Here is a 16178-nt window from a genome sequence, read left to right on the forward strand (position 1 = left end):
CCCTTGAGAACAGGAACAAGACAAGGATGCCCTTTATCACCACTCCTATTTAACATTGTGCTGGAAGCCCTAGCTAGAGCAATAAGGCAGTAAGAAGAAATAAAGGGCATCCAAATTGGTAATGAAGAAGTAAAACTGGCCCTATCTGAGGATGATATGATACTATATATAAGAAACCCAAAAGACTCCACGAGAAAACTACTGGAACTAATAGAAAGATTCAGCAGAGTAGGAGGATACAAGATAAACATACAAAAATCTGTTGACTCCTATACACCAATAAAGAGAAAGACGAAAAGGAAATCAGGAAAACAATACCATTTATAGTAGCCCCTAAAAAAATAAAATACTTAGGAATAAATCTAATCAGGGATGTAAAAGACCTATACACAAGAAAAAACTACAACACAGTACTGCAAGAAACCAAAAGAGATCTACCTAAATGGAAAAAAGTACCATACTCATGGATACGTAGACTCAACATTGTGAAAATGACAATTCTACCCAAAGAGATTTACAAATATAATGCAATCCCCATCCAAATACCAACAACCTTCTTTAAAGAGATGGAAAAACTAATCATTAACTTTATATGGAAAGGGAAGAAGCCCCAGAGAAGTAAAGCAGTACTGAAGAAGACGAAAGTAGGAGGACTTGCAGTACCTGACCTCAGAATCTACTATACAGCTATGAATAGCCTGGTACTGGTACAATGACCGAAACATTGACCAATGGAAGAGAATTGAGAATCCAGATGTAAGTCCATCCACCTACGGTCACCTGGGTCACCTGGTCTTCGACGAGGGCCCAAAGTCCATCAAATGGGGAACAGTCTTTTTAACAAATGGTGCTAGCAAAATTGGATGTCCATCAGCAAAAAAATCAAACAGGACCCATACTTCACGCCATATACAAAAACTAATTCAAAATGGATCAAAGACCTAACTATAAAGCCAAAAACTATAAAGTTCATAGAACTAAAAATAGGAGCAATGCTAGAGGCCCTAATGCAGGGCATTAACGGGATACAAACCATAACTGACAACAAACAAACTCCAGAAGATAAGCTAGGTAACTGGGATCTTCTAAAAATTAAACACTTATGCTCATCAAAAGACTTCACCAAAAGAGTAAAAAGAGAACCTACAGACTGGGAAAAAATTTTTGGACATTACAAGTCAGACAAAGGTCTAATCTCTAAAATCTACAAGAAAATCCAACACCTCCACAACAAAGAGACAAATAATCCAATTTAAAAAACAGGCAAAGGAAATGAACAGACACTTCACCAAAGAAGACATTCAAGCGGCCAACAGACACATGAGGAAATGCTTGTGATCACTAGTCACTAGAGAAATGCAAATCAAAACCACAGTGAGAGTCCATCGCACCCTGGCATTACTGGCACAAATCAAAAAAACAGAAAATAAATGTTGGAGAGGCTGTGGGGAGATCGGAACACTTACGCACTGCTTGTAGGAATGCAAAATGATACAGTCATTTTGGAAAATGATATGGCGCTTCCTTAGAAAGCTAGAAATAGAAATACCATATAATCCAGCAATCCCACTCCTAGGAATATATCCTAGAAAAATAAGAGCCGTCACACGAATAGACATATGCACACGCATGTTCACTGCAGCATTGTTCACAATAGCAAAAAGATGGAAACAACCTAGATGCCCATCAACAGATGAATGGATAAACAAACTATGGTACAAACACACAATGGAATATTACACAACAATAAAGAACAATGATGAATCTGCAAAACATCTCACAACATGGATGAATCTGGAGGGCATTTTGCTGAGTGAAATAAGTCAATCTCAAAGGGACAAATATTGTATGAGAACACTACTGTAAAAACTCATGAAAAGGTTTACACACAAAAAGAAAAATCTTTAATGATTACGAGGGAGGGGTGGTGGGGATGGAAAAACACTAAATAAACAAGAGATAAGTGGTAACTTTGGTAAAGGGTAAGACAGTACCCAATACTGGGGAAGCCAGCACAGCTTGTACAAGGCAAGGTCATGGAAGCTCCACAGACACATCCAAACTCCCTGAGGGACCAAATTGCTGGGTTGAGGGCTATGGGGACCATGGTCTCAGGGAACATCTAGCTCAACTGGCATAAAATAGTTTATAAAGAGAATGTTCTACATTCTACTTTGGTGAATACTGTCTGGGGTCTTAAAAGCCTGTGAGCAGCCATCTAAGATACTCCACTGGTCTCACCCCTTCAGGAGAAAGGGAGAATGAAGAAAACTAAAGATACAAGGGAAAGATTAGTCCAAGAGACTAACAGACCACCTCTACCATGGCCTCCACCAGACTGAGTCCAGTATAACTAGATGGTGTACAGTTACCACCACTGACTGCTCTGACTGGGATCACAACAGAGGGTCCCAGACAGAGCAGGAGAAAAATGTAGAATAAAATTCTAATTCACAAAAAAGACCAGACTTACGGGCCTGACAAGAGACTGGAGAAACCCCGAGAATATGCCCCCTTGACACTCTTTTAGCTCAGTAACAAAGTCACTTCCGAGGTTCACCTTTCAGCCAAAGATTATACAGGCCCATAAAACAAAATGAGACTAAAGGGGCACAACAGCCCAGGGACAAGGACTAGAAGGCAGGAGGGGACAGGAAAGCTGGTAATAGGGAACCCAAGGGGGAGAAGGGAGACTGTTGACATGTCGTGGGGTTGTTAACCAATGTCATAAAACAATATGTATACCCACTGTTTAATGAAAAATTAGTTTGTTCTGTAAACCTTCATCTAAAGTACAATAAAATTTTTTTTTTCCTTCTAGGGTAGACCCAGAAGATCACAATAATAACAGATTAAAAAGAAAACAATGAAACACCTGTGCTCACCTGATCAGCCCTCGATACATAATGTATTCACACCATCTGTCATGATCTGTGCTGTCGATATCCTGATAAAGAGCAGAGGAGAGAATGTTTAAAGCATAAAAAACAATCCTCAATTCTGAATTGCCAAGAAAATGTGTGAGCTACAGTGATAAATGTGCGTGCTATTTTGTCTGCCTGGCTCCTATTCATCTTTTAAAGTTGATTCGACACATTTTCTTCAGCACCTGGTATGTGCCAATCTAGCTACTGTACTACCCACCCCACCCACTGCCGTGGAGTGGATTCCAACCCATAGTGACCCCGTAGGGTTTCCAAGGCTTTAACTCTCCACGGAAGCCGACTGTCACATCTTTCTCCCGTGGAGCTGCTGGTGGTTTGAACTGGCAACCTTTCAGTTAGCATTCGATCACTTTAACCACTGTGCCACCACAGCTCCTTAGGTACTGTACTAGATACTAGGAATACAAAGATGAAGGTGGTCTAGAGAGGGAGTTGGACAGGAAATCATTGATTACAATACAGTTCCTGGTTCCCTGCAGCTTTCCAAGACCTTCACAGTAAGCAGAATTTACTGTCTCTTCATTTGTCACCCTATGTGGTACTTTATGCACAGGAGCTGTGCCATTCAGCGACAGTGATTTGTTCATATGTGTCTCCACCTGCCCTTCCTGAGCAGAGGGACTCTTAATCACTTCTGTCTCTCTGATACTTAGCATGAAGCCTGCTGTTCAGCAGGTGCTCAATATGTGTTAATGTGAATCATGGAAATAAACACATTTTGGAAGAAATCATGAGTCTTTCTGATGTTGAAAGCTTGAGCTCAGGGTTATTTTTCATCAGAGAAGCAGAACAGAAACACATTATTTTTTCACTCTAATGTGTTAGGAAAACTTTAAGTATGGAGCCATTATACTGAAGGAAGAAGTCTCAATTTTTCTTTTTAACAAAAACCTATAAATAAAAATATACCTGACTTTTTGCCATTCCTAAATTTTACTATTAAATTTAATTAAAACCATATTTTTTAATCACTAATACACCACAATTTAATTATCTCTTTTTTTTCCTTAAGCTTGGTGGTGGACACATGAATGATTGTTAAGTGAACTTTTATTATCATTTACATTACATACATATTAACATACTTTTTCTACACATGTAAAAATTATAATGAGTTTTAAAAATTAAAAATTTAGAAGATGGCGAAGAACGCCAATAAACAGAAAAGTATGGCTCTGGTTTGCTTTAGGAAGAGAGAAACATTTAGTCATTCAGCTATATATACCAGGAATAATAATCCATGAAGCTGCTCAACTATCATTTTATTTTATTAGGTTTTAAAAAGATGCTGTCAATTTTAAGACTATAGAATTTAAATACTCATTTCTTAAAGGGAAAAATCTGTTCATCCAAGCATTTATGACTTAAATTCCTCTCTGCATTCATAAACTTCTTAATAGAAAAAGTTGTATGAGAATCTGCTGCCAGTTTTTTCACAGTTTCTTACAGTGATAGTGGAAACCAACAGAGGATTAAATAAAAATCAAATAAAATTCATCTTGCCTAACATCATGTATTTCCCTTACACACACGGATGCACACTCACACCCATGCTTGTGTGCCCACACACATATACACATACACACACAATGTAAGAATGCCATTCTTTATTATGATTAATTTTTCCTCAGACTTGCCAAATCTCATCTTGTCTAACATTCTTTTATAACTTATAAACCATGTACTTGCACACACATTTATCGCGTTTGATTTTTACACATACAGCCAGACACACATAAGACATACATACAGCTACCACTTAGTGAGTGTATTCCACATATGAGGGCTTTGCATACATTATGTTTCAGCCTCACAACAACACAGTGATGCAAGAGATATTACCATTACCATGTTACATATGTAGAAATTGAGGTCACATAGCTGGTAAATGCAGCCCTGGCTAGGTTAGTGAACGACAAGAGACCGTGTGGAGAGAAAGGCCCAGCCAACAGCTAGCACCAAGGCCCCAGAAACGTTTGAGTGAGGCCATCTTAGACCCTCCAGCAACAGCCAAGCCACCAGCTCAATGTATAAGTGAACCCAGGCAGGAACAGAGAATTGCCAGGTCAACCCACTGAATCATGAGAAATCATACACTAATGTTGTTTTAAGCCACGGAATTTGAGGTGGTTTCTTACACAGTGAAAAATAACTGATGTCATCTCTATGACTCCACACTCCCCAGGTTTTCCTCTTACTTTTCTAATTGTCCTTAATCTCTGTCCTGAGATAATTTCCCTTTTCTTCCCTCATCTACCACCTCCATGATCCCAAAACCAAACCCACTGTTGCTGAGTCAATTCAAACTCATAGCGACCCTATAGGGTTTCCAAAGCTGTAAATCTTTATGGAAGCAGACTGCCACATCTTTCTCCTGCAGAGTGGCTGATGGGTTTGAACCACTCACCTTCTGGTTAGCAGCTGAGCTCTTAACCACTGTGCCACCAGGGCTCCTCCATGATAGCTGCAATAAATGTGGCTTTATTGGGTTTTCTTTGGTCTTCTTTTTGCCCTTCTACAATTTCATAAGCAATCTCATCCTTTTCCATGGTTTCAATGATCACCTATATGCTGGCAACTCCCTAATCTATATCTCTAGTCCTGATCGCTCTTCTGAATTCCAGACCCATATATCCAACTGACTATTGGACATCTCTATTAATGTCCCATAGATGCCTCAAACTCAGCCCAAAGCTGAACTCATCATCTCTATGCAAAACTCTTCTTATTTATGTATTCTATAATAGTAAATGTTACCATCATAAACTCTCTGACTGAAGCCCCAAACCAGTAGTCCATGTTGACTCCACTTTCTGCCTACCCACTGTGGCAGAGACTAACTCATGCTCCCCAATATCTTCCCTGCCCTTCTTCCAAAGTTATAGTATGTTTAGCTGGGTATATGGCCATCAAGAGTAAATATTACATCTTCCTACTACCTGTACAGCAAGATACGGCCAAATGACTACATCCCAGTCAATGAAGCTTCCTGGAACTTGCCTTTGGAGATAATTTGCATAGGCTCATTGTCCCTTCTTTATCCTTTCCCCATTTTGTTAACTAGAACATGGTTGCAGCCATTTTGGACCATGAAGCAAACTTGGGAATGCAGGCCTTATAAACTGGAGCCACAGACAGAAGGAGCACAGATTTCTGACATCACAGAGTGCCAGACCCGTGCTGAATCACTCGCTCAGACTTTCATATAAAAAAATAAACTTCTATCTTATTTAAGCCACTGTTATTCTGTATTTTCTGTCACATGCAGAAAACCCTCATCATGCTGTGCTCTCTCTCACCTCTGTCTCTCTAAACAATTGGTAAATAATGTTATGCTCTAAGAGTTAAAGTCCTAAAATCAAATAAGATGAATAAGCTTTTCTTGCTGCAGATATGAGCTCAAGACATGAAGTCGAAAGCAAAATGAAAAGGACCAAGAAATCCACACAAGACTTAACCAAATAGGAAAATTATATTTCTCGATTTGAGAATGCATTTGGCATTCTAGTGTATAAATCAGTCTCTTGAGGATTTGATTTGTGTGTCAGTTCCCCAGAGCATGGTTATATCCAAATACACTGACAAGTTCAAGAGTTTTTGACTTGAAAAGGTATGGTCTAATTCAGTGTCATTTGGTAGTCCTGTTTAGCTGATCAGCCCGCCTCTCTGTGTGGTGTTTCATTTTATCTTTCACTCTCAATAACATAATTCTCATCATGCGGCAGATTGTATTTTCTAAACATGGCCACAACAATGTCTCACATCCCATATGATATTGTTATATTGTAACTTTGATACTCCTCCCATTGAGAGGTGGGTTTTATGTTTCTTCCCATTGAATTTGGACAGGCTTGTTACTATGGCAGAAATAACACTATGTGACTTACAAGGCTAGGTCATATAAGTCTACACAGCTTCTGCCTGGTTCTCTTGGGGCACTCACTCTTAGTATTCAGCTGCCATATAGGGAGGAAGCCCAAATAGCCTGCGGAAAGGAATCAAGGTTCCAAGCCCAAAGCCTCATCTGAGTTCCTGGTCAGAAGCCAGTACCAAGTTGCCAGCCATATAAGTCATCTTGAAAGTGGATCCTCCAGTTCCCCGTTGAGCCACCTCATTGATGTTACATGGAGCAAAGATGTGCTATCCTTGCCATTGTTGTTGGGTGCCGTTGAGCTGATTTTGACTCATAGTGACCTCATGTGACAGAGCAGAACTGCCCCATAGGGTTTTCTTGGCTGTAATCTTTACGGAAGCAGATCACCAGGTCTCTCTCCTGTAGAGCTGCTGGGTGGGTTCAAATTGACAACCTTCTGGTCAGCAGCCAAGTGTTTAACTATTTACACTACCAGGGCTCTGCTAAGCCTGTCCAAATTGTAGATTTATGAGCAAATAAATGATTGCTATTGTTTTAAGCCAGTATGTTTTGTGGTAGTTTGCTATGCAGCAGTAGATAATTAGAACACATATTAAATTGTTGGGTTGGCTTTTTTAAGTATAAAAAAGAAGCATTTTACTTAATAAATCAGAAATCCTATTAAGATTGTGTTACCTTCACATTGCCATGTTCAATTAGCTGTAGATAATCTCTGGAACCAGGTGCTGAGGTGATATATCCCAGAAATATCACTTGATTAGAACTATTTTTCAGCAGCTTTGAAACAGCAATAGCCTGGAGTTTCCTGTCCAGGTCATCTCTAAAAAATACAAAAATGTGCCTCTTTATTATATTTGCAAAGTAACTTTTGAAAGTCTTAGGTACCTAAGTTCCCAAAGAATATCTTCAAATAGCGCACAAGGCCAGACTAATTCCTACTTGGGCAAATGCCTTAATGTTATGCAAATGAACAAGACAGAGATATAGAGCTTCAACCGAGTAGGCTGACACACTTTTGACTAAGAACAACATGATCCTTCCCCACAAATTACTTGGAGTCAAGCTGATTTAAATATCTTTTAAAGAACGGCATTTGTTCAACTTTTCAGTGGAAGAAATTTTATCAATAATGTGCGACCTCGTCATCAATCCGTATTACAGCTAAAAACGTCCTAGTCAAAAAAAAAGATTCAGGAGCACTGGTGAAAAGGAGAATCCTAACATTCATAGAACACTTCAGGATCATGTAACCTACTCAACTTCTTCAACTGAACTTTCTAAAAGCCTCCCTGACTCTCCTGGCCAAATACTGGCTAAATACGGCACTTTTACTATGCTAATTACTGTGGAGAGGCACTGGTGGTTCAGTGATAGAATTCTCCCCTTTCATGCAGGAGACTGGGGTTCGATCCCTGGCCAATACACCTCATGTACAGACACCACGTGTCTGTAAGTGGAGGCTTGTGTGTTGCTATGATGCTGAGCAGGTTTCAGTGGTTCCAGATAAGACAGACTAGGAAGAAAGTCTGGCAATTTAGCTTTGAGAATCAGTCAATGAAAATCCTGTAGATCACAATGGTCCAATATGCAACCAATCACCGATCACTGGGATTGCGCAGGACTGGGCAGCGTTTTGCTCCCTTGTGCATGGAGTTGCCATGAGTCAGGGGCCAACTTGACAGCGGCTGATAACAATAAAACACTGTGGCAGTATAACTAAGATAATTAGGCAAGTATATCAAGCTTTTGGGGTTTACAGTCAGTCAGTTTGGGAAAAAAAGGACATCATATTTAACATGATCCAGTCAGGAAAACTGAAACCATTCTAGGTGTTTCAAACACTATCTCCTCTCCTTGTCCCTTCAGACCGAAAGGTGGTAATGATTCCCAACTGTTGCTAGTGTCTGAGTGCCTCAGCATCTCATTTGTTCCTCTGACCTTTCCAACATCTTGGCCAGTAGGCCCTTCATGAGGTCTGCAGTGAACTCTGTTCCTTCTCATACATGGAACTAGGATTCAAATCTAGGTCTAGAGACTTTCAAATCCACTGCAACACAGATAGTGCATTCATTCAAATATGTGTTAGCAATATATTACTGGAAAATAATCTGTGAATTTGGTTTTACATTTTCTCAGGAGATAAATGCTATCTAATGATAATAAACAGTGTATGTATGTGTGTGAGGAAGGAGAGAGAAAAACAGAGAGAGACAGCTTTATGTTTTCTCGTCTGTTAATATTTGATCAGCCCAATAACCCAATAATGTGGGCTGGAAAAGATACATTTTATCCCATCTTCAGAAATGAGAGAATTGGAACTCACCCAGCTTATCTTGCAACAAAACCAAAACTAGAACACAGGGCTCCAGGCTACAGGTTCTGTGCTCTTCCCGCTTTATACATGGCACATGTTACAGATTTAAAAAATGATGGCTTTGGAAATGGACAGCGGTGATGGGTACACAACATGGTAAATGTAATTAATGTCACTGAATTGTACACTTAAAAATGGTTAAAATGGAAAATGTTTTGTTATACATATTTTACCAAAATAATTTATTAAATGATGAGCTCAGTTAATTACATAAAATATCAATTTTACATATGGCATTTACCTAAACGACTTCTAAGAAGTGCTATATCCTACTTATTGATTGTAAAAAAGATGTTCGTGTAGTCAGTAATTTAAAAAATCTTGTGGAATCAGCTAGTAACATGCATAAGCCATTTGTAATTCATTCCTAATATGATTTCACATTTGTATGCCATAATCACTAGAAAATGAAATCGTTTAAGTATTTATTCACAGTAAGAATTTTTATATGTAGTATTATAGCAAACAAACAAAAATACACAACAATGGCTTCATAGGTTATTCAAGGCGCTAACTTTCTTATATCACTTTTTGGGAACATATACAGCACAACGGTCATGGATAGTGCTTCCAAGTAGTAACACAGAGCGGTAGCTCCTTAAGAGCAAAGATTGTGTCCACACCATGCCTGGGATGTAGAAGATGTCCAATTCATGTTTGATGAATAAATTGTTTTTTAAGATTTCTAATTACTCCATATTAAAAACAAAATAAAAGTTGCTATTGAGCCAACTCTGACTCATGGTGATCCCATGTGTGTCAGAGTAGAACTGTACTCCACAGGGCTTTCAATGGCTGATTTTTCAGAAGTAGCTCACCAGGCCTTTCTTCTGAGGAACCTCTGGGTAGTCTCAAACATCCAACCTTTCGGTTAGCAGCTGAATGCTTGACTGTTCGCACTATATAGGGACTCCACCTTACACTGAAAGTAGTCTGATTCAGTTTAATAATAATGGTCAGTAGTAATTGAGCACTTACTGTATTCATGTGCTTTTCATATATACTGTCTCATTTAATTCTCACAAGGATCCTATCAGATAGATAAGATTATTGCTCTTGACTTACAGATGAGGAAACGGAGGCTCAAGGAAGTTAAATAACTTGGTAAAGGATACACAGCTACTGACAATTAAGATTTGAACCAGACTGATTTCCAGAGCTCATGCTCTTAACCATTAAACCATACTGCTTCCCTCTCTGGAGTTACAGCTCCTCAATAAGTGATAGCTATTATTGCTGCTGCTTGTGTTGTCATTATTATTATCAAATCAAGTGTGTGAGTAAAGCAGCAAGTAAAAGATATGGTGTAAATCAGACAGCTTTAATAGAAAGTTAGAAAAGGACACCCTCCCCTCCTCTTTTCGGAGCACATTCCTAGGGCTGTCTTTTTTTGTTTTCTATATCAAGTCTATTCTTTACATTGTAGGGGAGTTGGGAAAGCTAGAGGGGACAGAGAAAAAAGCAAAGGAAAAAAGGGAGAGAGTAGATTCAACTGTTTCTTAGGTACAATTCTAAGTGAGACCTTGCAAACTTGAGACAATTAAAAAAAAAAGACTCACAGTGACCTCAAGCATGTCAGAGTAGAACTTCACTCCATAGGGTTTTCAATTGTTGATTTTTAGGAAGTAGATTACCAGGCCTTTCTTCCAAGGAGCCTCTGGGTGGATTTGAATAGCTAACCCTTCAGTTATCAGCCAAGCGGTTCCAAGCATTTGCAGGCTCGAGACTTTTGGTTTATCTATTCCCTAGCTGCATGATCCTGGTTGGACAAGTCACTTAACCTCTCTCAGCCTAGTTTCCTTAAAAATCAGGCATAGAAATATTCTGAGATACAGGCTGTTCTTAACTGTGGTGCAGGGAACATACAACACAAGAGAAAATACTTTGAGAGGGAGAGAAGGAAAGAAAGATTGCTTCATAGAAATCAAAGTAATGTGTTAATACTATTTCTTGGCATTTGTGTAATAATAGATACGCCAGGGAAACTCACTCGTAATTCCCAAAGTGTGTCACAACAAAATCCACCAGCTTGTCTGCGATGGTAACAGTCAGGGTTATGGCCGGTGCAATCTCGCCCTCTGGTGACGGAAGCAGGTGGTGCTCCGATTTCACAAATGGGTATCTTGACAAAACCATAATCCTGTAGAGGAATGAAGAGAAATATGAGTATCACTGTTGGTCCCACCATATCGTGCAGATAGGACTAAGCAAATGCCTTAAAAAAGGGATGCATCACACTACAAACATCCCATTGAGGGAAATTAAGAGCAATAATGTCACACAGTACATTGTCAGGGAACTGCCGGAAATTGAAGCCGGATTCAGAAGTGAATGTGAAACAAGGGATATCATTGCTGATGTCAGATGGATCATGGCTGAAGGAGAATATCAGAAAGATGTTTACCTGTGTTTTACTGACTATGCAAAGGTATTTGATTGTGTGGATCATAAAAAATTATGGATAACCTTGTGATGAATGGAAATTCCAGAACACTTAACTGTGCGCATGTGGAACCTGTACATAGATCAAGGGGCAGTTATTCAAACAGAACAAGGGGATATTGCATGGTTTAAAGTCAGGGAAGGTGTGTGCCAGGGTTGTATCCTTTCACCGTATTTATTCAATCTATATGCTGAGCAAATAATCTGAGAGCTGGACTATATGAAGAGGCATGGGGCATCAGGATTGGAGGCAGACTCATTAACAACCTGCCATATGCAGGTGACACAACCTTGCTTTCTGAAAGAGAAGAGGACTTGAAGTACTTATTGATGAAGATCAAAGACTACAGCCTTCAGTATGGATTACACCTCAATATAAAGAAAACAAAAGTCCTCACAACTGGACCAATAAGCAACTTCATGATAAACGGAGAAAAGATTGAAGTTGCCAAGGATTTCATTTTACTTGGAGCCATAATTAGCACTCATGGAAAGCAGGAGTCAAGAACTCAAGCAATGCTTTGCATTGGGCAATCTGCTGCAAAAGACCTCTTTAAAGTGTTAAAAAACAAAGAAGTCACATTGAAGACTAAGATGCACCTGCCCCAAGCCATGGTGGTTTCAATAGCCTCGTATGCATGTGAAATAAAGAAGATGGAAGAAGAATTGTTGCCTTTGAGTTGTGGTGATGGCAAAGAATATTGGCTATACCATGGACTGCCAGAAAAACGAACAAATCTGTCTTGGAAGAAGTATAGCCAGAATGCTCCTTGGAAGCGAGAATGGTGAGACTTCGTCTCACATACTTTGGACATGTTATCAGGAGAGACCAGTCCCTGGAGAAGGACATCATGCTTGGTAAAGTAGAGGATCATCGAAAAAGAAGAAGACCCTCAACGAGATGGACTGACACAGTGGCTGCTACAATGGGCATAGCAATGACTGTCAGGATGGCACAGAACTGGGCAGTGTTTCTGTTGGTATATAGGGTCGCTATGAGTTGGAATCGACTCGACGGCACCTAATGATAACAACAAAATGTCACACAGAATTATATAGCATAGAGAGTGGTAGTCAGCTTGTCAGTTCATTGTATCGCTGTGATATAGCATGTCTTTCTGTGACACTAAGCACAATGGCTATCAATTCTGTTTTAATGAGTCCTAAGGAACCAGTGGTTAAAAGCTCAGCTGGTAACCAAAAGGTAGGCAGTTCAAATCCACCAGCCGCTCCTTGGAAATGCTATGGGGCAGTTCTACTCTGTCCTAGAGGGTCTCTATGCGTTGGAATCAACTCAATGGCAACAGTTTGGTTGTGGTTTTTTAAGGAGCCCTGGTGGTGCAATGGTTAATCGCTCGGCTGCTAACCAAAAGGTTGGTGGTTTAAACCCACCCCGTGGGGGAGAAAAGACTTGGCGATCTGCTCCTGTAAAGATTACAGCCTAGGAAACCCTATGGGGCAACACTTCTATTCTGTCACATAGGGTCACTATGAGTCGGAATTGACTAAAAGGCAAACAACAAGGAGACACTAAATGAGCAGCATTAGTAACATCTAAAATCCATTTTATCTGCATTGTTGCTCTGACAACATATTTGCATAAACAAATATTAATCAAAATGTGTCAGAATGTACAATCTTGCCAACAAATATACCAAGTAACAATTTACAAAGTTAGAATTAGAAATTTAAAAATAAGAAATTAGAAATTTAAAAAAAAATTGTTGGGCAAAAAGATGGTAAAACAAACATATGAAAAAAATGTTTAACCTTACCACAAATCAAAGAATTATGTATGAAAGATGAGTAGAGCTCAGACCTCGGAGGCTTCTCTTTTCTAGTTTCATGTACGAACCCCTGTGCCCTCATGCAGTCCTTCATACAGAACCACCTCTGCAATCTGATACCTGAATTTATGTCTCCAGCCTGACCCAACTCGACCCTCCAGGCTATACACAACTGCCTACTTGACATCACTTAGCTGTCCAGGGGCATCTCAAGCTCAGCAAAAACCTGCTGCTTTCCTGGTCATTCCCGTCCCATTAAACTACATCATCTCCAGCAATTTCACTCCTAGGTATATACTTAAAAGAACTGAAAATATATGTTCACACAAAAACTTGTACATGAATGTTCACAGCAGCATTACTCATAATAGCCAAAAAGTGGAATCAACCAAATATCCATCAACTGATAGAATGGAATATTATTTAACCATAGAAAAGGAATGAAGCACTGATATATGGTAAAACATGGATGAATTTTTAAAACATTATGCTTATCCCACTTTGGTGAGTGGCATCTGGGGTCTTAAAAGCTAGTGAGCACCCATCTAAGATGCATCAACTTGTCCCAACCCACCTGGAGCAAAGGAGAATGAAGAACACCAAAGACACAAGGAAAATATTAGCCCAAGAGACAGAAAGGGCCACATAAACCAGAGGCTCCATCAGCCTGAAACCAGAAGAACTAGATGGTGCCCGGCTGCCACCAATGACCGCCCTGATGGGGGACACAACAGAGAGTTCCTGAGGGAACAGGAGAAAAGTGGGGTGCAGAACTCACTCTAGTAAAAAGACCAGACTTAATGGTTTGACTGAATGGCCCTCAGAGTCTCTGTTAGCCCAAAACAAACACCATTCCCAAGGCCAACTTTTCAAAGATTAGACTGGACTATCGGACGTAAAATGATAACTTGTGAAGAGTGTGCCTCTTAGCTAAAGTAGATACATGAGACTAAATGGGCAGCTCCCATCTGGAGGCACGATGAGAAAGCAGAGAGGGTTAGGAGCTAGTTGAAGGGACACAGGAAATCCAGGGTAGAAAGGAAGAGTGTGCTGTCACAGTAAACGGGGAGCAGCTAACGTCACATAACAATGTGTGCATAAATTTTTGTATGAGAAACTAACTTGAATTGTAAACTTTCACTTAAAGCACAATAAAAATTTAAAAAATTATGCTTCATGAAAGAAGCCTGACACAAAAGGCCTCATACTGTATGATTCCATACATATGAATATCCAGAACAGCTCAATCGATAGATAGAAAAATAGTGGTTGCCAGGGGATGGTGGGTGAGGGGAATAAGAGTGACAGCAGGTACAGAGTTTCTTTTTGGGGCGATGGAAATGTTCTGAAATTAGATAGTGGTGATGGTTTCACAATGTTGTTAATATACTAAAACCACTGAGTTACATACCGTTTAAGATGGTGAATTTTATGTTACGTGAAATATATCTCAGTAAAAAAACTTTTAATCTCTAATCAAATGACAAAGAGCTCAAATCAAAATGGAAGTTGGGATGTAGACTACAAGCACACACTATCAAACATTCTGGGCTTTAACATGCTGTTACAGACACAAATGCAAAGTTAAAAAAAAAAAACAATTTTTTTCTTGCTGCCGACAATAATCCACTGGAGTCAACCTTCAGTTATGAGAACAGCTTTCCTTTCACTCGTCAATGTTTCATAATTACCAGTAATACGAATTCTGAAGACCTATATAAATTACCTACATTATGACACACCTCCCACAAAGAATCTTTGAGACCAATAATAATCTTTTTTTCTTTGACATTTCCCAAGATAGATTTGATACTTTTTTTCTTGAATTAGCACAATATTATAAACAATTAGCAACGAGGACCCCAATGTTCCCAGACACACCTCCTGCCCTTTCTATCACCAATCTCAAATACCTCATGGCTGTTGAAAATGTTTTAGAGGTTGCTATGGTCACTCTAAGATTAAAGATAGTTTAGGGTCAGCTCTTATCATTTGCTCAATGTCATTGTGACAGAAAACTCACACAGGACTGCCCTGAACTTTGAGGGAAAATGTTACACATCCATATTAGAAACTACTTACAGTGAAGAAGCTCAAATATTATGAGTAGGTTCTTAATTCAAACATTTTGAGTACATTTTAAGTTGAGAAGTATACAAAGAAAAAACTTTGTTCAGAACTCGATTATTCATATCTACAGATGAAAAAAATTTTGGTTTTTACGCCCAGGGTTCCATTCTCCATACATTTTCTTTTTACAGAGTTTTACCAATGTTGCCTTCACACCCAAGGCTTCCAGTACCATCATCAGCAACCATGTCCCCAGGTCCTCTCTCCTGAGCTCCAGATATGGACATCCAGCTACTTACAGTGATGTCCCATGACCACTTCAAAATCAACACTTTCCAAGTCACCAGCTTCTCCCCAATATCTTCTATTCTCCCAATCTCATGGACTGGCACCACCATTCCACCAACCTCTCAAAGTAAAAAACTGGACAATCACCCTTGACTCCTCCATCAACTGCCTCCTACATAGCCCTCAAATCTCTCCCCTTCTCTCTATCCTCATGCCTTGCTTCAGGCCCTCTTCATTTCTTGCTTGAAATATTGAAAATCGCTGCATTTGATCTGCAATCTTAGCCCCCTCCACCCCTCCTCCACACTGCCTCAAACTTGACCTTTCTAAAGTACAAATCAAAATCCTTCAGGGCTTTTAATATATAAAAGGGCTAAACTCCTTAGAGTAACATAAAA

At 39.5% G+C, this 16178-nt stretch overlaps 1 protein-coding gene across 1 annotated transcript in view; it reads right to left on the bottom strand.

The window, feature by feature from the left end:
• The window catches only part of CWH43 (cell wall biogenesis 43 C-terminal homolog), an 83156-nt gene that overhangs the window by 10046 nt on the left and 56932 nt on the right, over positions 1 to 16178 (bottom strand). Inside the window, exons 12-14 of the mRNA XM_004382909.1 lie at positions 11184 to 11333; positions 7495 to 7639; positions 2886 to 2947 (exon numbers count right to left, since the gene is read on the bottom strand). Coding sequence (XP_004382966.1) covers positions 2886 to 2947; positions 7495 to 7639; positions 11184 to 11333 — 357 coding nt within the window. The remainder of the gene's footprint in view (positions 1 to 2885; positions 2948 to 7494; positions 7640 to 11183; positions 11334 to 16178) is intronic.

The sequence above is a fragment of the Trichechus manatus genome, unplaced genomic scaffold, assembly GCF_000243295.1.
Source record: "Trichechus manatus latirostris isolate Lorelei unplaced genomic scaffold, TriManLat1.0 scaffold00101, whole genome shotgun sequence".
Taxonomy (NCBI): domain Eukaryota; kingdom Metazoa; phylum Chordata; class Mammalia; order Sirenia; family Trichechidae; genus Trichechus; species Trichechus manatus.